At 40.6% G+C, this 23260-nt stretch overlaps 2 protein-coding genes across 6 annotated transcripts; one reads left to right on the forward strand and one right to left on the reverse strand.

The window, feature by feature from the left end:
• Positions 1 to 168: 168 nt before the first annotated feature.
• Positions 169 to 9332, forward strand: dcaf15 (DDB1 and CUL4 associated factor 15). The gene is made up of 13 exons (XM_074665498.1): positions 169 to 321; positions 928 to 1025; positions 1402 to 1540; positions 1699 to 1805; positions 1922 to 2067; positions 2165 to 2326; positions 2435 to 3034; positions 3138 to 3229; positions 3861 to 3983; positions 4415 to 4497; positions 4600 to 4704; positions 5582 to 5697; positions 8595 to 9332. Exons 1-13 carry the CDS (start codon positions 226 to 228, stop codon positions 8648 to 8650), a joined length of 1923 nt encoding a protein of 640 aa, XP_074521599.1. The 5' UTR covers positions 169 to 225; the 3' UTR covers positions 8651 to 9332.
• A 1887-nt stretch (positions 9333 to 11219) lies between these two features.
• On the reverse strand, positions 11220 to 23068 carry rfx1b (regulatory factor X, 1b (influences HLA class II expression)). 5 transcript variants are annotated; one of them, XM_074698749.1, is made up of 18 exons: positions 22931 to 23068; positions 21452 to 21827; positions 18803 to 18894; positions 18634 to 18708; positions 16869 to 16948; positions 16467 to 16746; positions 16205 to 16386; positions 16000 to 16119; positions 15400 to 15521; positions 15142 to 15260; positions 14895 to 14998; positions 14643 to 14794; positions 14464 to 14561; positions 13624 to 13773; positions 13306 to 13517; positions 13070 to 13223; positions 12935 to 12980; positions 11220 to 12849 (listed from the first exon to the last, which is right to left on the reverse strand). In XM_074698749.1, the coding sequence occupies exons 2-18, from the start codon at positions 21798 to 21800 to the stop codon at positions 12674 to 12676; spliced, it is 2511 nt and encodes an 836-aa protein (XP_074554850.1). In that variant the 5' UTR covers positions 21801 to 21827; positions 22931 to 23068; the 3' UTR covers positions 11220 to 12673. The 5 variants fall into 5 exon arrangements, with proteins under 5 accessions (XP_074554850.1, XP_074554832.1, XP_074554824.1 ...); XM_074698731.1 differs by lacking the exon at positions 22931 to 23068 and adding an exon at positions 22738 to 22818 and having other exon boundaries at positions 11220 to 12852; XM_074698723.1 differs by lacking the exon at positions 22931 to 23068 and adding an exon at positions 22729 to 22813 and having other exon boundaries at positions 11220 to 12852.
• Positions 23069 to 23260: the final 192 nt, after the last annotated feature.

Below are 23260 nucleotides of genomic sequence, written 5' to 3' on the forward strand. Positions count from 1 at the left end.
GCCAGTCTTATACGTTTGCCGTGCTTTATGAAACACTTGAGCTCTTATGTATGGGAGTGAAAGTATTTTGGGATACTTAAAAACTGACTTTTGATAAACGCAGGATGCGGCGTTGCGCCCTACCTTTGTTTCTGTACTGATGGATGCATTGAAGGCGGTCTCGTGCGCTCTGTGGGCCAATCAGAGCGCTTCAGACTTCAACGAGGGACAACAGTTCAGTGGGTGATGGCGCCCAGCTCGAAATCCGAAAAGGACCATAGCAAACAGAAAGCTCAAAGAAAGCATAAAGACCATGTCGTGAAGCTTCTCATGCGTGGGAAGGTAAGTCCAAATCAGACCAATGTGTGGTTCAAAACACGAAAAGATTGGCGGAATTACACTGCGGCATTAGCTGATTTAAAGCCTCCTGGTTTCCAGTAGCTCCTGCGGCTAGTTGCTAACTAGCTCGACGCTAACCAACATTTGATGTCGGACAGGTAGCTTATGTGCTGTTTCTGCAAGTCAGAAAAAATTAAATGCTCCTGTGTGTTCCGATTCAATCTCTGTTTGTTTGATTTTCCCTAGAAGGTCACAGACACGATTAAACAATGGTAGCATGCTGGCTATTTGAGCCAACGGTACTACAGTTTATGCCTCAGTTAGTCGGCGTTAGCTTCAGCCAGACATTAGCAGGAACTCATAACTCTTTTATATGTCAGTAGTGCAACTAGAGCCTTAAGATAGTATTAATCTTACAGACTTCAGATATGCAGGCATATCACCCTGTTTGGAATTGAGCCAGGATAAATGTCCTGTGTGGCTTAATATCATGCCAGTCTCCACTGGAATTGCCATGTCCGCAGTACTTTAAGTACAATATTTTTTGCACACATATCACTAAATTCTCTGTAGTCTATATCGGTGTATTTTCTCTTGTCTGCCCTGCAGCTGTCAGGACAGTTTTCCCAGCGTCTGTTCAGGAAGCTGCCTCCTCGAGTGTGTGTCCCACTGAAGAACATCGTTAGTGAGGAGTTCCTGAGAGCAGGGTTAGTGACTGCTATTTTAGTTAAGGGGTCTGTTGTCATTAAGAACTTTTTTGTCTTCCATAGCATATGACTGTATACATAGGTAAACATCTAGAACAAGTTGCATCTTTGGTGAGTGTAACAGTAACATGCATAATGCCTAAAACAGTTTCATAATATTGATCTCCCAGTATTTTAACATTACAGTCCCAGGGAGGAGGACCTTATAACTGTAAATTTAAACAGTCATGGAAACACTCATACTCACTGACAATAACCAAGTTGGATCCTACTTAAAAAGCCATGAAGAATCAAATCTGAACTGAGAATTTACTTTGTGTAATATGGTCCAAGTGAAGGCATTCGTTTCATTGGTGCATCACTTTTTTGGTTCCAGACATATCTTTCTTGGCTTCACCAAATGTGGCCGCTACGTACTGTCTTACACCAGCGACTGTGGAGAGGATGACGATTTCTCTTTCTATACTTACCATCTGTACTGGTGGGAGTTCAACCTGCACAGCCGACTCAAACAGGTACAGAAAAATTAATTTATAAATAGGAACTCCAAGGTATCAAATTGAGCAGGTTCCCAATTGGTCATAGAGCTGTTTTTCATGACTGGAGAAATGGTGTATATATCAACCCCAAGAGCAGATACCTTCTATTTAACTTGTGTGTGTTTTCCTCTCAGGTCCATCATGTACGCCTATTTGCTGGAGAGGAAATCTACAGTGACCTGTACTTGACTGTGTGTGAGTGGCCAAATGACCACACAAAAATAGTCATCTTTGGCTTCAAGTAAGGCTATTAAACACACTGTCAATAAAACAAACAAAGCTGATTCAATCCAAGCTTAAATTTTGTTTGAGTAGCCAGTGAGTTTTTATGTATACATGTGTGACTCCTCCTTCCAGCACACGCAGTTCAAGCTCTGTTCTGATGAACCTAATGATGAGTGATGAAAACAACAGAGACATCTACATCACCATTGCCTCCATGCCCCCTCCTAAACCTTGTTCTAACTGCTGTCCTGTTCCTTCAGCCACTACCATACGTACAGGTAAACACACACACACACACACACACACATTCATTCAAACCAACAAAAGCGCGACCTTGTTTCTTTCATAACAATTTGAACTTTTTTCTCTCTCTAGGAAGTGGCGAGTGTCTGGAGCATGGCTATGTGCTCAACAGCAGGTACCAGGTGGTGTACCCATTCCCAACTTTCCAGCCAGCTTTCCAGCTAAAGAAGGACCAGGTCATCCTGCTCAACACAAGCTACTCTCTAGTGGCCTGTGGCATCTCACTCTGCCCAGGTAACCTGTATTTTTCTAGATAAAAGAGGAATTTGATAGGATTTTGTTATTCCTTTATCCTTTTTTTAGAATCCTTTTTAGTTATGTTTCCTCAATTGTCTCCTGCAGGTAAACAGGGTCAGTCATCACAGATCCTCTACTCCAAGAAGACCACGCTGTCAAATCAAGCCAGCACATCTTCTCCCTCCACTTCCTCAGTCTCTTCTTCATCACTACCTCAGGGATCTCCAGAAAGCCGACCGTCACCCAGCAGACCTGCTCCAGTTCCCTCATCTCCAAGCCAGTCACAAGCAGCTGTGCGAGCGCGGGAGTTTGCTGCTGACCTCTTCAGGCGGGCTCAGGGAGGAGGAGGAAGTAAAGAAAACGAAGGTCAACCAGAAAAGAAAACATTTGATGGTGCTGAAAAAGATGTTGGGTTGATGCCAGGAGATGAAAGGACAAACATTAATGAGAGGAGAAGAGAGGAGGAGGACTGTAATGAGAGCAGGGAGGCTCGGAGAAGGACTAAGTTACCAGACACACCAACATCTGGTGGGACAATGCCAACTGAACATGTGATGTCACCTGCCTCCTCGTCTTCATCACCATCATCCCCTCCAACCCCTTCCTCATCTCAAGAGACTAGCCCCAGTGAGCCTGGTTATGTTAACTATTCTCGGCTGCACTACCATCTGCAGCAGCCAGGGGCGGCAGAGCAGAGTACAGGAGGTGAGAAGAAGAGGAAAGCTGAAAAGAGTGACAAATTGGCATACTGTTGTCAGGTGAAGCAAACAAGTAATTTCTGGTTTTTTGGTTTGTCCTGTGTCACCAGGTTACGAGGATGATAAAGTTCAGCTACCTTTCACTGTCACTGATCTAAAGGGGCGAAACCTTCAGCTCATGACCGAGTCTCACGATGGGCAGGTGTGTTATTTTGTGCCTGCATATCTGTTTTTAAAAGGATATTAAAAATTATTCTGCTTTTGTCAAAGTTTGAATCAGTAAGTAACTTCATTGTCCTTGTTGAACAGACATCAGTAGCTCCATTCACCTCTTTGGGGCTTACAGTTGTTTAGGTTCTGATTCCCCGCCCTTAAAATTAACATCACACTTTCAAATTTCTGAAATCCTGACTTTTCAGTGTGTAATGTGTTGGAGGCACCTTTTTATGTGTGCCCTGTAGTTGTTTGTTGAGAGTCAGTTACTGTAAGTCACACTGTTATTGCAGCTTAAAACCACCATCTGATGCTTCATACTTCTTGCCGTTAATTGGCTGTTGTGAAGCAACCCGTGTCAGTCCTGATCCATTAGAGACTGCATTAACTTTACACACCATAAGAAAATATGGTACAACTCATTAAAAAAATTACAAAACTTCACAAATATGTTCTATAGCACGTCAGCTACTTGCAGCTGCTATGACAGAGTCTTTCAGTTTAAAGTCTCTGGTGACATAAAACAAGAGAAATGTGGATCATATGTGGAAGGAGAGGTAGTTAGTAATTTAACTTTGTTAAATGCTGTTTTTGTTTAAACCTGTGTTTCTCTCCTGCAGAGTGTGTGTGTGGAGCAGCTGACTCTAGACTTTGAGTATCTCATCAATGAGGTGATCCGGAGCGATGCTGCCTGGGCCCCTCAGTTCTGCTCCTTCAGTGATTATGATGTTGTGATATTGGAGGTCAGTGCGCACATGCTCACATACACTCGGTACTTCACAGTTTCCTGCACTTTAAAAGTTTTAATTAGATCAGTTGGAGCTGGGATTTAGTGGTAAAGGTAGTGTTTTTTTATATTCAGAGGGTTTGCTGTCTGACCTTGCTTTCTGTACGTCTCCTTTGGCAAGACGCTCAAGTTTTGAGTATTGATTATTGCATGCAGGGTTCAACACTGTTGTTAAATGAATGCATTTAATGCAAATACAGCTGTTTAGATACAGTTCTTCTACCTACAGTCCTGAGGTAAACTTTACTTTCTTCACTTCCTTGTTGTTTCACAAGCTGTTCCTCTTACGTCTTCTTCCTTTCCTGTTTCTCAGCTGAGATCAAAACAGGAAGACTAATTCAATACTGGAGTTAAAGATTGTGTTTTTTTTTTATTTTTTTGCATCAGGTGTGTCCTGAAACCAACACTGTGATGATCAACATTGGTCTGCTGTTGCTGGCCTTCTCTAACTCAGATGAAGAGCACTGCAGGTGTTTCTCCTGATTTAACCCAAAACAATCTGAAGCCTTCAATCTGCATTTTTCAGTCTGTCTATAAACTCAATCTGCACCTGTTTGTGTTTTATTTTTCAGGCCAAACACCTACCATTCCAACCTACAGGTCAGCTGGGACTTGAACACTGGAGTGTGTCGCACTGTGGGTGTTGGTGACCTGACAGAGGTTAAGGGTCAGACCAGGTGAGGAAATAGTATCCCCAGTATCGATACCCATTTTTGTAACATGACAAGAAAAAAAAACTTTTGGACACATAGAATGATCAATTTTGTTACTTTTGATTTCCAACCTGAACACAGAGCTGGTATAGAAAAATACACTAATCACACACCAATATTTGGCTACCTTTAGGTGGTGATTACAGGCAAAAAAACCAAAACAATATTTGCTATAACTGTAAATAACTACAAGGAGATATTTCCTCTGACTCATCATAACCCAGATGTGAAGCATCTTGTCAACAATTTGTAGGTCTGAGACCATACTAAATATATGGACTAAGCCCTCTGCTCTACTGTCTGCAACAGTTAGAAACATGTTATGTGACCGAATTTAATGCCAAAGGGCAACCAACCCAGAAATGTGAGGAAGTAAGGATGTAAAGACTGAGACAGTGGAGTGGCAGAGACATATGCAAAAAGAAGTGCGACTTAAACTGCAAGCAAACAAAATCCAGCACCTTCCTCTTTCCCTGTATATGTCAAAAGATGTGGAAATGTTCATAAGCTTTTAAGAGGGTAACCGCTGTAAAAAATCAGAAAATAATTTCAATTTTTGGCTTTAATGCCACTTACTCTGAACACTGTTCACATGTTGATTGACCACTACTCTCTCTTTCACTTATTTCACTTCCATTCACTCGCAGAAGCTCCTGGTTGAAAATAAGTGTTGATCAGTGTCTTTATTCTTTCTAGGCCATAATGTATAACTATCCAATGTAAAAATAACATGTTTGTTTTGATCAAAGCACACGGTGATGAAAAGTATTTAAAATGTACACTACCTTACTGTGAAGTTAGAGTTGAAAATAATCTTAAATCTTTGTGTCCTTCCTTTCAGTGGGAGTGTTTGGAGCTCTTACAGGAAGTCTTGTGTGAACACGGTGATGAAGTGGTTGGTCCCTGAGTGCAGCTCCCGCTACATTAACCGAATGACCAATGAAGCTCTACACAAAGGTGAGTTACTCTCTAAGGCAGTGTCTTAAGATCTGACACAAACCTCTCACAAATAATGAAGTGTTTGCCACGTCTGCCAACTCTTAATATGTGTTAAGTACTTTTAAACAACCAACAGTAGCATTGTTGTTGGTCTCAGTTAGGCCTGTCACGATAATCAATAAATAGATTAACCGAACGATAAATAAAAACGTCCTCGGTAAGTTTGCCAGCCTCGATAAACTGACAGTGGCATGCATGTTCGTTTTCCTCCTCTCTTTCGAACAAAGAGGCTGAATGAGAAGATGGCTCACTACGTCTATCTTTCCTAACATCGGGGTGCATAGGTTCTATAGCGGAGTGAGCATGTGTCAAAAATGCGATCTTTGGCATCTTTTGCGACGGGGCTGCTCACGCGTACGCACGGAGAGTGCTGAAGCGAGCGTCCTGAGGGGTAAGGAGGAAACACGCTAATATGAGTGATGGCACGAAAGATACTGTTCTTAAGCTACCTGCCACAGTCCCAGTGTGGGAATAGTTTGCTTTTTATCAGAAAGAACAAAAAGTGAGCTCATGAACACCAACGAGCTGGTATGTCACATTTGTTTGAAAATAGTGGCGACGAAGAAGAAGAAGAGGGAGGTGCAGCGGAGCCTTGTTCTTTGACAATCCGCTCTTACTGAGGCTTTTGGTCTGCAAAGTAAATAGAAATTAAAATGGTGAGCGCTCAAAGACAGCTACATGGCCAAAGAAATGCAGCCCTTCAATACGGTTGAAAGCCAGAAATGTTAAAAATGTTTGACAGACAGTACGGATTGATGGGGAAAAAGTACATGTTAAAAACAATTCAGGAACTGTATAAACTCCCTTTTATTTAGGCTATAGTTTTTATTGTTGTTTTTTTTTTAGTTTCGTTTTTTTCTTTAGAGACAGGGGGGGTATTCCACGAAGCTGGCTTAGCTCAAAGCCTGGCTTATTTGGGTTAGCCGCGCTAACTTTAGCGAGAGTTGGGTTCCACAAACGAGGCTTAGGGCTAGCGTGGCTTGGTAACCATGGTAAATTAGTCAGTGCGACTAGCCTGGTCCCGGTCAGGCTAAACGTCAGGCTTACCTTAGCTGCGTCTCAGAGAAGGTCAGACCGGCTTCTAAAAGACGCCTTGTGAACTGCAGGTGTCACATTAAATTAATCTATATCTGTAATAGATGATGTTCTTGTTCAGAAACATAAACTGAGACCTTTTGGTAACTTTTCTGACACCTGCTAAAAACCAAAAAGTCAGAAGGATCGTGAGGCTCCGCTTTCACGGTCCGTATTCATACTGAAAATCAAGATCAAGCGAGCTTTTGTCCTTCAGCTCCACGGGAGGTTTCCGTCTTCCCTGAGCTCGCTTTAGGACACCTGCGTGATCCTTTGACAGGTGAACCGCCCCCAGTTATACTAGACTGGAATAACCGTGAGTCAAGACATGTCAGATACTAGACTGTCTAACTGTACGGTAGGAAAGTTGGTGGCTGAGAGGTTAGAGAGTAGGGCACAAACGCACGGTGATCCATGCTTTGATTGCGGCGTGGGCTCGATCCCACTTGTGGTAACTATTTGAAATAACGATTTTCTTTCTTCTGTCACCCTCAAAGTACAGTCAACATATAACAGAATAAAGGCACAAATTGTCTTATGATATAAAAGGTGACAACAGCCACAATTTTCCATAGAAATACCCTCCGTTACCGGCGGTCCGTTCTGATCATGATGATAATGTAAAGGTGATTCCACATGGTGACATAACTTTGTGTCTTCCTCCTTATTTAAATATAGGGCACTGTATCACTGACACATCTCATCTGACAGCTGAATCATCTCTAATAAGAAAAAAAAATGACATCTCATCTACATGTCTTTTTCTGCTGTTTTAGTCAGTGTTTGATGAAACATCACCCCATGAAGTATATAGGCCTATATATATGAACAGCTTTAATTTAATCAAGAAGAATCTCCTCTGAGCCACAGCAGTGTGAGGAGCTTCAGAGTGAGAAGAAAAAGGGTCATCAAACTCAGCAGAAACAGTCAGTGTTGATTTGACACATAAGTATGACATTCTTGAACCAGCAGCGTCTCTGGCTTTATTAATTGCCACCGTGTCACCCTTTTATGTGATTTTCACTTTGTGGTCATCATACGACTCCATGTAGGAGTGTTTTCTCCGCTGAGGGAAACATCTCCGCTCTCGGTTTTGACATGATTTGGTCATTTCGACAATCGACACGTCGGGGCTTTTTATCTACCGCGGACGCGCGCTTAGCCGCAGCTTAGATCAGCCTGGCTTGAATAAGCGTCTCTGAAAATCAGCTGAGCCTCGTTAGTGGAACGACTTGCAGCTAAGATTAAAGTGGCCGCTTATTCAAGCCACGCTTACCGGCGATAGCCCAGCCTTCTTTAGCCAGCTTCGTGGAATACCCCCAGGGTCTATGTTTTATTGTTTTTGATTAGTATTAATTATTTTCATTGACATGTATTTTTTTTAAAAGAGAGTCTATTTCATTTTCATTGTACTTTTTTTCTCTTTCTTGTTTGTTAAATTTATTATATTTTTTGTTTTATTTAAAAGATCCTGACCTTTTAATTACAGCTAAATACTCTTAAGAAATTAAAGTTTCTTGCTTTTGATATGGTGTACTCACTTTATTGTCCCATTTATCATAATTACATCAATGAAAAAAATGAAAAAAAAAAAATCAAAATAATATTGACATTAATATCGTTTATCGGCAATAATATTTTGGAAAATTATCGTCAAGCAAAATTTGTTATCGTGACAGGCCTAGTCTCAGTCCATCAATGACAGTCTGCAAACTTAGTCTTTGATTTATGTCTTTATGTGGGTAAACATGATTCAGTCAAAGTCAATTTCTCACCTACAGGCTCATCCCTGCAAGTTCTGGCTGATAGTGACCGCTGTACCTGGATTGTCCTCTGAAAAAAGATGAGCGCCTTAAAAACATCTACAGGTGCATGCCAACAGGATCTTACACCACCATGAGGCTCAGTTTCAATCTGAGTATAGCTGCATACGTTAACGGATCTAATATGTAGTTTATACAAGTGGAAAAATAAAACTGAGATAAGAAAACTCTAAAAGAGATACTGTAAAGACGTTTTTAGTTTGTCTGTGTTAAATTTATAAGTTTCATATTTTTTTAATGCTAAAAATAACACCAAAACCAAGAGCTGGACTGAACTTTAGTTCTAGTTTTGATCATTTTTGTTTTTCATACAGAAAATGTTAACTTTTTATTGTAGTTTGTGTTACTTGTGCTTGTGTCCTTTGCTTAGCGTATGTAATATCTGCACCTGTGTGATGTTCACAAAGGTATTTCATCCAGAGTGTGTGTGTGTGTGTGAGGGACTGTGTGTATGAGTGCGTGTGCTATGTGTGATTCATCAGATTCTGCTGCTTTTGAACAGGTCTTTTCCAAACCTGTTCTGGACCAGTCTGTCTGGCTGTGTACATTCGTAATGCTGCAGTATTCAAAGTGAACATGTTGACATGTTTTCTTCAACATTTGTCCATGACATGGGGGATTAGTTTGATTTATCCATGCAGCTGGATGGTATCACGCTTTATGTTAACTGGCATTAAGGCAAGAATTTGTTCTCTTTGAATATTTTGGTAAAATAAAATCTTCAAAAGCTATTTGTTTGCCTCTTGTATTAAGATCTACACGCATGCAGAGTCTAGTCTGACCCTTTGGACCTTATGGGAAGGATCCCTCACCCCACAAGCATCAGTGAGTCTTGGCCGTCCATGGTCTTGTAGCTCATTTAATTTTCATAGACTTATCTTAGAGCTGCTCACACCCTTGGGCCAGTTTTTCAAAGGTAACCCAGTTAAATTTCAGTCATTGGATTGGTACATTTTGGAAATGGGTTGTTTTGAATTTTGAAATCAGATTAAATCACGTAATTCAATCCTCGTTTTAATATGGATCAGTTTGTGTTGTTCAAAACTTTACTGGAGGATTACAGGATTATTGTGATCCCAACAGGGGGCAGGATTTCAAGGTGGATTTCAGATAGAAAACAAAGTAAAACTTTAAAATTGGTCAAATAATACATTTGTATAATTTAGTGTATTTACTTTTGTATATATTTTACATCTGGCCTGTTAAACTTTTACAGTGACAAAGTAAATAAAGTAAACATAGTCTACCAATGAGGCCCTTCACCGAGTTAAAGTAAAAATAAAATCAAAATGGCATAAAATGGGGTTTCCAAATCCAGATCATTTTGTTCCAGATTAAATTATTTGAACAACTGGCCCTTTAGGATTACCCTGTTTTCCTTCAACACAACGCTCACCACATCATACAGAATTTCTGCCTGACACATCCAGTTCATGAGCAGGTGCCACTGTAGAGAAACTGTTAGACACTTCTCCACTCTATTCATAATATCAAGGATTAGTGGTGTTCCTCAAGGTGCTCTACCAGACCATATTTAATAAGATATAATTTAGATGTGTGTTCAGGTCAGATTGATTTTTTTTTAATTCCAGAGATATGTGCACCTTTGTTTTTGTTGAATTCTTGTGAATACTTCAGTTCAAAAAGCTCTTTGAGGTGTGAAAACAGTGCAAAAGCTTAAAAAATTACTGAGGGGCTTGCTCCATGGGGCATGCAACCTAGATCACTAAGCTATGCCAGCACCCTGCAGTTGGAGATGTTATAGGGGGAGATTTACCATATGATATGTTAAAATCACGTGGTATGCCATCTAAGCTCAGTAGTTTAATTATGAGCCCCATGTACAGAGGCTACAGTTCTTATTTCAAGCACTCTGGATTCAGATTTGACCTTTTTATCATGCCTCTCCTTACTTTGCTGCTCTGCCTACCTATCCTCTAAGTTAGGGCATAAAAACACCTTGAAAAATAATCAGAAGTGTTTTATTTTCATATCTCATGAATAACTCAATAAGTGTGAGGGAATTAGGGTCCCTTTCACTGAGTTTTGGACTCTTGGGCTGCAGTGTCTTCCTTGACTAAAGTGGGTGTTTCAGATGCAGCCAATCTAACTCAGAGCTTCACAAAGTGAAGGTTGTGAAATGCTTTTCCAAAATCAATTGCCATGGCAATTTCATTAACTTTTTTTCAAATGCAAAAATTTAGGTTGGATTTAACAAGAAACCTTGCAAACATATCTTTGTTGACTCTAACCTGAAGCTAAGGACGGCAGGAAACCATTAAACAACTTGAGCATAAATGTATTACTGTCAACTAAATTAACTAAATTAAGATTCCTAGAACTTTTTTTGTTTGTCCATATTTGGGTTTTCTTATCAGTGCATACACACAGCAAGGGTGCACCCCTGAAAAGTTTGGGAACTGCAGGTCCAAAAAAATTTCTGTTCAAGTGATTTTGGTGCTTTTTACCTTTTTTTTGTTGACAGAGAAGCAGTTTGCTACAATGCCTTAGAGTTCATGTGAAGAAAGCGTAATCCAGCACAGAGGGGGTAATAAAAATAATACTTACACTTTGATCACATGTTTAAAGGTCTTTATCACATAAAGAGGAGCACAATCACATAAGATTTAGCCATACAAACATGGGCATACAGCACATTAGTCCTATTTCTTTATGGTTGTGACGTAGCTGTCAGCTGTTGTTTTGGTTTTTCAAGTCAGAATTTAAATGTTCATTTGTATAACAAATGAACATTTAAATCTGGCCTTTCACAATAAAACTGCTCTGTGGAGTCAGACCACTGTAGTGATGTGCACTTTGCTGACATTTTTTAAATCATACATTCCATATATCTGTTGGCGTTTTCTTCATATTCACATCACTGGTCCATCATCACAATAAAAATAGAGCTCATTCATGGGGATGCTGGACACAAGAACATTTCTTAAGGCAATAATGGTTCAACAACATACAAATACTTTGGAAATACAACTGTGTTGACAAAAAGTACATAATAAAGGGTCAGTCTACAAAATATTCCACATTGATTTCTGGGGAAAGAAAAGAAACTTTTACACTACAAAAAGTTAAAGAGAGCTGTGACTGGTTTACCGAGGTGGTACCACAGGGTGCCACATAAACTGTAGTGAGTGCTGTTGATAGGATGGGAAAGGCTTTGGCTGTTCAGCTTGCGCTGCATCTCTGAAGCAGCATGGAGGAGTGACACATGAACACAGAGGATGAAGACTATGAAGAATGGATAGATGATGAAAAATTAAGTAGGATGACTGAGGAGTAGCGAACTGAGCAGAAACCGTCACATCAAAGCTGATTGTCACCATCTCAAGTCTTTTTTTTTAATATTCAGTAAAACTTCATGACCACACCAAGACTACTGTACTTCACAGGATCTTCATTTATTAATGCACCGTTACGTAATATATAGAATACAGATTTTTTTTTCAGGCATATAATCTCTTCAAAGGCACAGGGTATCTGTTAAATGGTCAAAAGGAAAACAAACAAGTACAAAAAGAAAGTATGGCATATTCCTGTCACTTCATATCCCCCTCCTTACAACATGGTGCAGTATCATTCCTGATGGGTTAAGAAAGGTTGAGTATAGATGGTGCCATTCACTAAAATCCATCTCCCCCTGCATAGTTAAAGCTTTAAAAGGCAAGGTGAATGACAAAATGACAGAGCATCTCTTTACAGCACTCAGGTCAGTGGTTAAGGCAGGACATGGGGGGTTCAAGATGATATCTCTCTACAGTGTGGAGCTTCAGCTGGGCTGAAGTGACTGACACTGAAAGGAAGGGCTGTGGATGATCAGGCAAAGGCAACAGGAAAAAAATGGCAGCACAAAAATTGGCAAACAGACTCTCCCACTTTTTCACATGATGCGCGCACTCACACACAAAACAACCACACACATGATCAACAAACAAGAAGCATACACAAGTTGACAAAATGAGATGGCATGATGGCAAACTTAGGGTATATGTGTGTGTGCACGGTCTTATAAATATGAGATTTCAAGGTGGCGTGCTGTGGCTCCCAGTCAGAGGGTGAAGATTTAGGCTTTTCCTTGGCTGCTTGGCAGGCGGCTCTACCGGCTCCTTTTCCTCACTGACAGCGCTCAGAGAGCTCGACTGCAGCACCAGATCTCCTGTCTCCTCCTCGCTTTCCTCTTCATCATCGTCTTCTTCTTCTTCTGGCAAAAAAAGACATTGAAAAGGCATAAAGCAAACTGTTGAGAGAGGCTAACTTATCCTTAAAACACACATCGGTATTACCTTTCTCCAGGTCCGGGGAGATTCGGCTCTTGAGTGTGCTTGCAAACTGTGACAGAGAAAGAGGAGTGTATATTCATTAGTATTATAAGTCACTAAGTGTAGACGGATCTATATGAGCAGCTGTTTGATACATACCTCTCCCATGACTGCAATGGGGGTCACCCCTTTGGCCTGGGCCACCCTGTGCTCTATCAGATAGTACATATACTCATCGTAGAGCAGGCGGATCAGGTGAAAGGAACCAAAACTGGCAGCACTGCGTAGAGTGAGGTCCCGGATCACCATGGAGCTGTTGTGAAAGCAGTTGGTTAACTAATCGAAAGCACAGAGGCAAATATGCTTGAATGAAGTGTGATACTTCTTGCACTCACCTATAGAAGGACCAGGTGAGCAGAAAAACCTTTGCAGCCTTTGGTAAAGCAGCCGTGTTGTGTTCGTACGGCTTTAAGGCCTGAGAGACCACTCCATCCAGCCACGTGGCCCACTGCTCCAAAGAGTTTTGCTGCTGCAGAGTCATTTTAAAGTCCTGCTCTATCCTCTGTACAACACGATCTTCACACTGACACACCCAGGAGGCCTGCTCCTAAAGGGGACACAACAGGGAGGGTTAATGTTCTGTGTGTTGCAACAAAAAACACCTCCCCAGGTAGAGACAGAGACACAAAAGAAGGAGCAGCACTTAAACCAACCTGTACATTAGTGAAATCCACTCGGTTGAGGTCTGAGAGCATCTGGTTGATCTGGGCTGAGTTCTGAAGGACGGCACGTGCTGCTTGAGCCAGGTGGTTCAGACTGGTGTAGCGGCGCAAGGTCTGGGAGAAAGAGCATACACACACCACCTGCAGGATAGGGGGAAAGAGAATGAAGAGAATCAGAGTGTTTTCATCAAACTAACTATTCCGCTTTTGATCAGTCGCATAAAAAAACAAAATCCATGCAGAAACTGCTCTGCTGCTGTTTGAACCACTGTTGTGTTATTGGCCTTGAGGGGAACACATGATGTGCTGTAACTCATTTTGTCGTTGTAAGTGAGTGTCTCTTGTCAGTAAGCAGAGGGATTTACCATGGACACAGTGCAGCAGATAGTCTTTGACACTCTCTTTGTTACTATAGAGAGCTGAAATGTACCAAATGTGCACGTTTATAACTGCTGTGAAAGGAGTGTATAGCAGCTTAAAGATACGACAGCGACTGTAAAATGACAAAATCTTTGTCATTCCAACACCAGGATGTCAAATTACATCAATGTAGCATTTAAGATCATTGCCACTTTTTTGACATCCCTAAGAAGCAACTTTTCTCGGGTGTGCATGTGTTATATGTTCAGCATGTGTACTTGAAAGACTTACTCTAGCTGCAAAGACTCTGTTATGTAGCACAGTCTTCTGATGGCAAAACAACTTAAATGATTAATTGATGATTTTAACTAACATGAAGAGTAATTAAGGATAACTGTAGTCAGGGGTCTTAGGTTTTTAATCACCAGATTCACCATAAAGCATTGATCTATCCAATGCTATGAAACATACCTTAATGCGAACCATTTCCTCTGGGATGTTCATCATTCCACCTGACAACCAACTCTCCAGGCTTTTGGCAAAGTTTCGAATGGCCTGAGTTAAGGCACCTGTGGCAGGAGTTTGTAAGTTTGTCATTCAATGCTGGACTGAACGGCTTGTTTTGATTTTTACAGAATCAAAAAACTCACTGGGGATGGGTCTCAGAACATCAGGGATGAGGATTTCCACCAAAGTCTGGTACAGCAGGTTGTCACACTCTTTTGTCCACTGCAGCACAGGCTCAAACTTACACAGCACCACCAGACACGATTTGGGTAAACGCTTCTCAGACTCATTGTGCCTTGAGGGGAACATGAGACAATTCTGGCTCAGTTTCAGCAATTCATATCTAATGTGTGAATGATATTCATTCATCAGTTTCAGTAATAGGCAACATTTACAGGTTGAGAGACTCTGTGTCATTGCTCTGGCTGAACCTCCAGAAGGATTTCCACAGCGTCTCTACAAGAGTAAATTGAAGGTTGACCATCACGTCCAGTATGGCCTGTAGAGTTCAAACAAAAAACGCAGAGGTGTTTAAAACTGTCAGGTCTTTGAGCAGGTATACTGTTATTCATTCATTACTTTTAACCTGTGTTTCTAGTACATACGGGTCTATGATCAATGTGTTTGTTTGTAACTGTCTACCTCACAGTGTTCTCTGTACAGAGTCTGAAAGGCCTTGAGGTGTTCCAAAAGAATCCCATCAGGCAAGGTATGATCCTGCAGATCAATGTCCACAAAGTCTGGTAGTGTCCTGGAAGCTTCTATAAAAAAATACAGAAAAGCAGAGGGAAGCTACAGTCAGATTTTTACTCAAAAATAATCAACAGTGAACTCAAACAAGTGGACAAGTTTTTCTGCATCAAAAAGATAAACATTTTTGAGAGTCCAGGTAATACTCACCAAGAAACTGCTGATACTGTTGCACCTGCGCTGAAATGTCACAGAGTGCTGCTGCTTGCTGCTGAGCCATCCCCCCTGATGTCCCGTTGGTGATTCCCTGTGTCTTCTGAACTGGCTTCATCCTATTGGACAGAGTACCCATCAGTCAGCGAGACATAGAGGAGACAGTCACCAAGGAGGACAGAGCTTACTTTATACTTTACGCTCTTAAAAGAAAAAAAAGTAGCACAGTAAGCAAAACTTTTGCTTTAAAGGGTCATTTCAACACTTCTGGCACTTTAAAGTGACTGTGCAAAATTTTACTCTGCGTAAACAAGTTACTAATAATGATCCTTGATGAACACTACAAAATTAAAATAGTAAACTGAACAGAAAGAAAGTTTTGCAAAAACATAACTAACTGGAACTTTCATGTAGGTTTACAAAACCAGGTAAAATAAAATTATAATGAAAAATTATAGATGAAATATTTATGCATTATGATTGGCAAACGTCAAATTAAACTCAAGTGAAATAAGAAACAAAATGTCAAATCAAAAACTTCTACGATACTTCAACTATAAAAACCTTGGTTACATAAACCAGGTTGTGTGTTTATACCTGTTTTTCTGTGAAAACGGCTGCTGCCTCATAGCCATGTGCTGTTGATCATCGATCAGTCTGAGGAGGGGGGAGCCAGATTTGATCCTCAGACCATAGTAGTGGTACTTGGAGTTTCCCCTGAAACACAAGTATGACATGTAAAGGCAGTGCTCTCATATACTCAACTTTCCAATAACAGCATGTTTGTGCAAAGCGTGCATACCTTGTCCCTAATCTTCGTGTACGTAGACCCATGAAGACGGACCTGATGAGTTTGCCAAAGGATGCAGCGTTAACGGGTTCCAGTTTCTGCTCCTGGCAGTGCAGCAGGTAGTGGTAGTAGAGAGTGCAGCGGGGTAGACTCACCCCCTCTGCCCCCTCGTAGTTATCACACAACCACTGCACCTACAGAAGGAGAACATTTTTACATCTGCAGTGTCTTGGATCAACTGAAATATAAAACCATTTTTGTTTGAACCACTCACTGTAGCAGGTGGAGCACGAGAGTTGGGACTGGCGTAACTCTGTCCTCCTCCTCCACCTCCTCCTCCCCCTAACACATAACCTCCCTGAAGAACATAGCCCCCTCCACCTGCTGCTGCTCCACCACTGGCTCCTGCTGTTGCCACAGAAACCGACTGCGAGGTCACAGCACCGCTGAGGTCAGACTCTGAAGTGGGCGTGGTTTCGAAGTAGGTGGAAGTGGAGGGAGGAGGAGTCTGGGAGAAGATGGGTGAGTCGGAGAAAGGGTAGCTGCTGGATCGGCTAAACATAAGAAAGTTCGTAGAGGCACAAACAAAGACTCATAAATGCACAGAACACAACAGAAAGTCACTAAATGTGTGACAGAGTGGCTTTCAGATCCCTGTGCTTTCTGATGGACTCACATGGTGGGTGTGGTAAATGTTGCATCTCCACCCCTTCCTCCATCCACATACTGCACCTGGCCAGTGTACACATGCTCCACCTGAACAACAACAACAAACCAAGTCACAAATTCTCCTTTAGCTTTTCCTACGATAACTTGTTTTAGAAAGACTTCGACTTTCAGCTGCTAAACTCTATAAGAGGCACTTACATCTGATGTGTTTTTTTTTAAATTGCCTGTTTGCTGCTAAATAAAAAAGTGGAGTCTGAAAAAGTTAAACCAAAACAAAGAGCCAAAAGATGCTTAAACTTTTTTCAAACAGAAACTTAATAAAGAGTGAGTCTTTGTACATTAACGCTCTTCCTTAATTACTTTTTCAGTAGAGTTGTTGTTTTGGCCAAGCCTGCACTATTGATTTACTGTTTGACATCAACATCATCATCGTCATCATCATTCTTAGCAAGTAACAAATAAGAGACTTGTTTTGTGTGTCTAACCATTTTCCTAACTGCAGGTCATAACACAAGGATATAATACGCTTGCCCTTTGTCCAAATCAAAATCGGATATCTGGTCAACATGCTCTGCTTTACTGCCTGTTGTTTCTCTGTTTTCTGCACAAAACATGCAACTGAGTTCAGGGTATATGCTAAAATCCTGAGGTTGATTTCAATACCTTTTTCAGACTTTTTTTTAAAAACCTTTAAAAAAGTTTTAAGACTTTATCGCAACTTTCAGTTGTTGTTGGCATCCACTTTTTAACAGTTGTAGTTTACATTTTTACAGAAATGTTGTTAGCTGAGGAGGAATAAAGCTTGAAAGAACAAATGAAACTAAAGGCAGGTTTATCCACACTCCCACAACAAGAAACAGCAGTTATTCAAGGCCAACTTGCTGAAGAAAATGAGAAATTATTTAATCATTTTTAAAATTTAGGACATGTGTCGGAGATTTTGTGATTTGCTTTAATGTTGTATTTAATTTCTCTCCATGAAACTAGAAATGACGTTAATTTATAGCTGGTGTTTATAACGCTCACAGTCCTTATTGTTGTATTTTATTGTAACTAGAGTCTTTATGTATTTTTTTTTTATTATTTTATTCTTGTATTTTTCTACTGACTCCATCGATTTCTGATGTTAACACAATAATTTTCCAGTTTGGGATCAATAAAGTAACTCTATTCTTTTCTATTCTCTTCTATTTTAGAACTTTATCGGCTGAATGTTTAACGTCCCAATCAGGGGACAATTGCAAGGAGGAAAATAAATATTTATGGATATTTTTTGGGTCAAAGCTTGAATACCAATGCAACTTAATACCTCATAAAACCACAATTAAGAATTTTTAATACTTTTTTAGGGCCTTAATTTTCCCAAAATTGATTTATCAACTTTTAATACTTTTTAAGACCCTGCGGACACCCTGGAGTTGTTAGACACCTAAGCGATTTTTTAAAAAACTTTTCTGTTGGTTTTAAGCTCCAAGTAGCCTGCAAACTTGCTGTTTGGCAACCTTTGACACATTTTGATACTAAAATAAGATTAGCCCTATAGCTATTAATGAACAATAAAACCAGCATCAAGATAAGAGTCTTATGATGTGGGCTATAAAAGGGGGAAACATTTGAGTAAAGTTAGAAGGGTTTGCAAGCACAGGGTCAAACAAAACAAATTTAAAGAGGTTTAGATTTGAGCCCAAATTTAAAAAATCCACACAAAGGATCAAGTAGAGACTATTTTTTATATAAATATATATTCAACAAAACAAGAAATGCTGGTTTACCTCTTGGTTAATGTGCTGCAGACTGTTGATATGGCCAGTCTGAATCCTTTTGGCTGCTTGTAACACTGACCTCTGCTGGTAAAAGAAAAGCCAAAGTGTCAGACCATTTTTAAGATTTTCGATCATTCAGTGTGACATGCTCTCCAATGTGGAGATGTATGCCTCTTACCTGCGTGGTGTTCTGCACTGTTTGGATCCCCTGAGCACTGGTGGCAGGTGGACTGGACTCTGACAGACTGTCATTGGAGTGAACAGAGTCATCTAGTAAAGGCAGAGGGAAGAAGATGTCTTTTATCAAACAATCCAACAAATTCCCCAGCAAGGCCAACCACTGTTAGCACAAGTTCAATACTCACAGCAAACTGCTTCCAAATCATAGTAACAGCCTGAGCAGAACATCCCGTGACTAGCTAATCTTTAAACTGGAGAGCAGGAAAAAGATGAGTGTGTCTGCCTAGCTGCCCTCTCATCCATATATGTTGCATTGTAGAAGAACAGCCTTGGACAGCTAATCTCCCCAGATGGAGAGAGAAATCCCTCCATCTTGTAAACATGCAGATCAAATGAGAGAGGGAAGTGAGGGATGATGGGTAGAGGAAGAAAAAGAGGATGACAGGTGAGCGGGAGGGGAGCGGAAAATGCCCCATGTCTTCTTCCCGTACTTTTTATTTGAGAAAACATTTTCCTGAAAGTGTTTGTACTGTGATAAATGTATTGTTCTAATACAAACCCGTGTTTGATTATTACTAATGGACATGTCACTGAATTTTGATTTTTACTTATTTCTCAAAGCCGTTTGGAAAGTCAAAAGCTGCCAGTTTTGATCAGTTTTATTTCCTTCAAACGCCAGCCCCCAAAACAATAAATAACTTATGATATATTGTAACTAGACATCATGTATAGAAACAGTGTTCTGTCAAAGACAGTAACAAGTTATGGAGATTTTAATTCCTTGAGAATCCCAACCATCACAGCTAAGACCAGAAGAAACAAACAATGCAACCCAACAACAACCAACCAGCTGAACATGTAGATAAAACTGAGTTCACATAGGTACCACACCTTGTCATGACATGAGATTATCACTAACACTGAATCCATTTGTTGTGTTTATTTACAAGAGGGGGTGACATCAGTCCACAACAATCATAATTGTATAGGAGTTGTTAGTGACATCATTGCACAGCCTTTCACCCTGTGCATGGAAAAAAAATGTTTCTCCAAATGCCTGAAGGGTGAGACATCTTGCATCTCCACTATCTTTGCTGAAAGGGGCGCACGTGAAACAGTGTTGAGGAAATGATCTGTTTCTTCTTTTTCTTATGAAGAAGCTGAAGCTGAAACTGAATGAGGCAAACAGATAACACAAAACTTTGGATGTAAGAACACAGACGCACACTAACTCAGTCTTCCATAGCAATGGGACAAGCCACAGACCTGTGAGTCTCTCTCTCTGGGTGAAAGTGCACAGTGTTACCTGATACCAGCTGGAAAAGGGATCTATGAATAGAAGCTCCTAAATTTAAATGTCCATACAGGCGCTATCATTCTGAATCATTCTCTCTAGTTGACATTTTCACAAATTTAAATGTACTGGTACTTTATAAACAAGCATTTCTCTATCTAAGGATACATTTGGAACATTATAATTTTTGATTGATGTGACCCAAACTAATTTGGTCTGATGTACAATCAAGTTCCAAAGCCTGGTAATCACACATCAGATTAGCTACCATAGAAACTGGCTTATTCAGTCGTTTTGAAACACTGCAGGAATTAGACTTTGGGCCAATTTGGTTTAATATAAAAAGAAAAACATCATTAGCACCTGCATTTATATAAGACAAGAGCAGCAGAGCAGGAAAGAAGTCAGAATCCATCCATCACACATCCACACGCTTACATTTGGGAGTATGTTGCCTAGCAACCAACCTTGCGGAAGTCCATCAGCCTGTTTGTCCTCATAATGTATGCACTCTCCAGCCAGACAGGCTGACTACAGGGATGTGTTTTCAGTCATGGTAAAGATTTGTGATGATCTTTGGTGAGTAATGTAATAATGCTGCTTAAAGGTAGAAAAACAAACCAAAACAAACCACCAAAAAACAATCCCCCTAATCGATATCACATAAATGCTGATTGTTGAAAAAAATTTAGTCTGGAGGTTACCTCTTATGCAAATATATCATACCTCTTATGTAGATATGTCATAAAAAATATGTGTCAGCTAAAACTACACCAAAACAAAGAGGAACTACATTTCACAAATTCCTTTGTTAAAACTTTTATGACTGAGTAAACAAGGCGAAAATTGTAGGTGATTTTCCTCTTTAAGCTCACTTAGCTGAAAAAGTATTGCTCAAAATGTTTAGAATTTAACATGTTTTAATACTAACTATTACTTTGTAGAATAGTTAGAAAGTAATGAGACGTAAGTAATGAAATCAATAAAACTCTCCGACTGTTTATACCCCATGTCTATAAGTTTTGATTCAATATTTAAGTTTCCAGACCCTGTTCAAAGTTTATTATTCATTTAGGAACTGACCACATTCATTATCCTGAAGTTGTCCTGGGGCACTAATTTGGCCCAGTGGCTACGTTGCAGATCCCTTGCACAGAGGCTATAGTCTCCAGGCAGGTGGCCATCAATTTCAAATCAGGACCAAGCCTCCTTTTTCTCAGAACTGCAGACTGGACTACTTTTCATGTCTTTCTGCTGCTTAACTGAGAAGAAAACATATGGTGCATCTATCTGTGAATGTGTGCGTGTGTATGTGTGTTTACAAAGTACATATTTCCATCATTTGTTTCTTACCTGTCACAGTCACTATGATGTACTGAGGTGAGCTGCTCTGACCATTACTCTTCTGGACTGCAGTGGCCTGGATCTCAGGGGTTACATAGTGCTGTGAGGGGGTGGTCAGAACTGCTGCCTTCTGGCTCTGGGCCTGGGTGGGCGTTGTTTGAGAACAAAGTGCATCTTGTCCTGTTTTTGAGGCGGTGGCTGATTGGTTTACTGATGCAATGGTTCCTGAGGCCGGTGGGATGTCGGGCAGGAAGTGTGCTGTCTTTGAAGATGAGGGTGTGGTGGAAGCAGTTGTTGCTATGGTAACTGTGTTGGTCTGCTGAGGCTGAAGGTCTTCTGAGTATCCAGAAGTTGCCATAGCAACTAAAGCTTTGAGGCACTCAATCTGTGGATAAAAAAACAGGAGGCACTCATTAACCAAAGTGCCATGTATGTACGTAAAAAAAAAAAAAAACTTTGGTTGGCTTATTTTTCCAATTTCTTTATTTTTGTGTCACGAGTGTAAAGGCTCATAATTGTGTAAGGGCTCACATGTGGGCGCCTGAGAGTGTAGTACAACCAAGGAGGAAGTAAGGATTTTGTTTGACGTCAAGCAGTTTATGACCAATTAATTTGACTGAAAAACAATGTTAGAAACCAATAGTACTGGCTCAAAACCAAAGTGCAATGAGCATTGGCAGAGGGTTTCAAATAAGTCAACAACTAAATCACTCAGCTAAAATAAAAGTAAAGTCGGTCAGATACCAACCAATGGAAATAATATTGTACCAATCATTGAACCAATGCCAGTTAGTGGTTTTTCGACACCCCACTGTTAAAGACACCGATCCTGCCATAGGATCCTGCACACACATGTACAGCAAAAAAAGACAATCAGATCATCAAGCACACCGTGTTCACAGGAGTGACCTTCGACAGCAGACAGACTAGAAACTTTTACAAAGTCTTAATAAGACCTTAAAATATTACAATAATATCTCAGCTGCTGTAGATTTAACTCCAATAACTTTCGTGATCAATCAAACGTGTTTCTCGGAGTTTCATGTTTCTGCGTGGCTCGCTGAAAAGTGAGTTGAAAAAACGACAGTGATAGCTCCACAGCTAACTAGCCGCTCACGTTGAGTTGTGACGTGAAAGAGCTAACTCTGCTAGCTGCTAGTCGCTCGGGTGGGACTGTCGATAGGTCGAAGACCACCACCAGTATAGTGTCATAACAATTTAGTCATAGCCAAAACTGTCCAAAACAGGACTCAAGAAATTAGACTAAAAAGTATGCTTGGCACTACCTAACGCACCCGCCATCTTGTGCTCTTATCAAAGATCTGACATCGCCATAACAACCGTCTGCGTTTGGAGAGAAGCTAGCAACCAGTTCCATCACCGTCACTGTCGACCTATTCCACGTTGACGCCGAAGAATGTACAAACAGCCAGACATATATAATAGAAAGTAAATAAAATAAAATTCTGAAATATAGTACTTTGTCACCTTTAGTTTATCCCAGAATTGTCCTTAAAAGTTGTTCAAGTTTTCCCTTAGATTTAGGTTGTTATTGTTGACTCCCGTTGCTTGGCTCTTGTCGCCAGGACTACCGTGACTATGGCGCCTTGTCTTCACCGGGGCAACTGTTGCTACCCTCTCGTCACAGGCCCAGCCCTCACTAATTAATGATTGGCTGATATAGGAGGTGGACGAAGCGTCAGTAAAAATCCCCATCGTTGATTGGTAGACAATCCTTGTCTATCACTTTCACCATAGCCCAACGTCATAAGCCCGATTGTAATGCAACTTTTGATTACCCCAAAATGTCAAGCAGAT

This window comes from Halichoeres trimaculatus, unplaced genomic scaffold, assembly GCF_033239565.1.
Source record: "Halichoeres trimaculatus isolate MK-OKI-2021-1 unplaced genomic scaffold, fHalTri1.1 fHalTri1_scaffold_2, whole genome shotgun sequence".
Lineage (NCBI taxonomy): Eukaryota > Metazoa > Chordata > Actinopteri > Labriformes > Labridae > Halichoeres > Halichoeres trimaculatus.

Bases quoted from the DNA above. Each gene is read 5' to 3' on its own strand.
- dcaf15 (XM_074665498.1), top strand. From the start codon at position 226: ATGGCGCCCAGCTCGAAATCCGAAAAGGACCATAGCAAACAGAAAGCT. The intron at 1,541-1,698 runs GTACAGAAAAAT...TTTTCCTCTCAG, and splicing joins TGCACAGCCGACTCAAACAG to GTCCATCATGTACGCCTATT. The intron at 2,068-2,164 runs GTAAACACACAC...TTCTCTCTCTAG, and splicing joins AGCCACTACCATACGTACAG to GAAGTGGCGAGTGTCTGGAG.
- rfx1b (XM_074698731.1), bottom strand. From the start codon at position 21,800: ATGGCAACTTCTGGATACTCAGAAGACCTTCAGCCTCAGCAGACCAAC. The intron at 15,261-15,399 runs GTGAGTATTACC...ATTTTTTTATAG, and splicing joins ACAGTATCAGCAGTTTCTTG to AAGCTTCCAGGACACTACCA. The intron at 12,981-13,069 runs GTATGTATCAAA...TCTCTGTCACAG, and splicing joins CCATTGCAGTCATGGGAGAG to TTTGCAAGCACACTCAAGAG.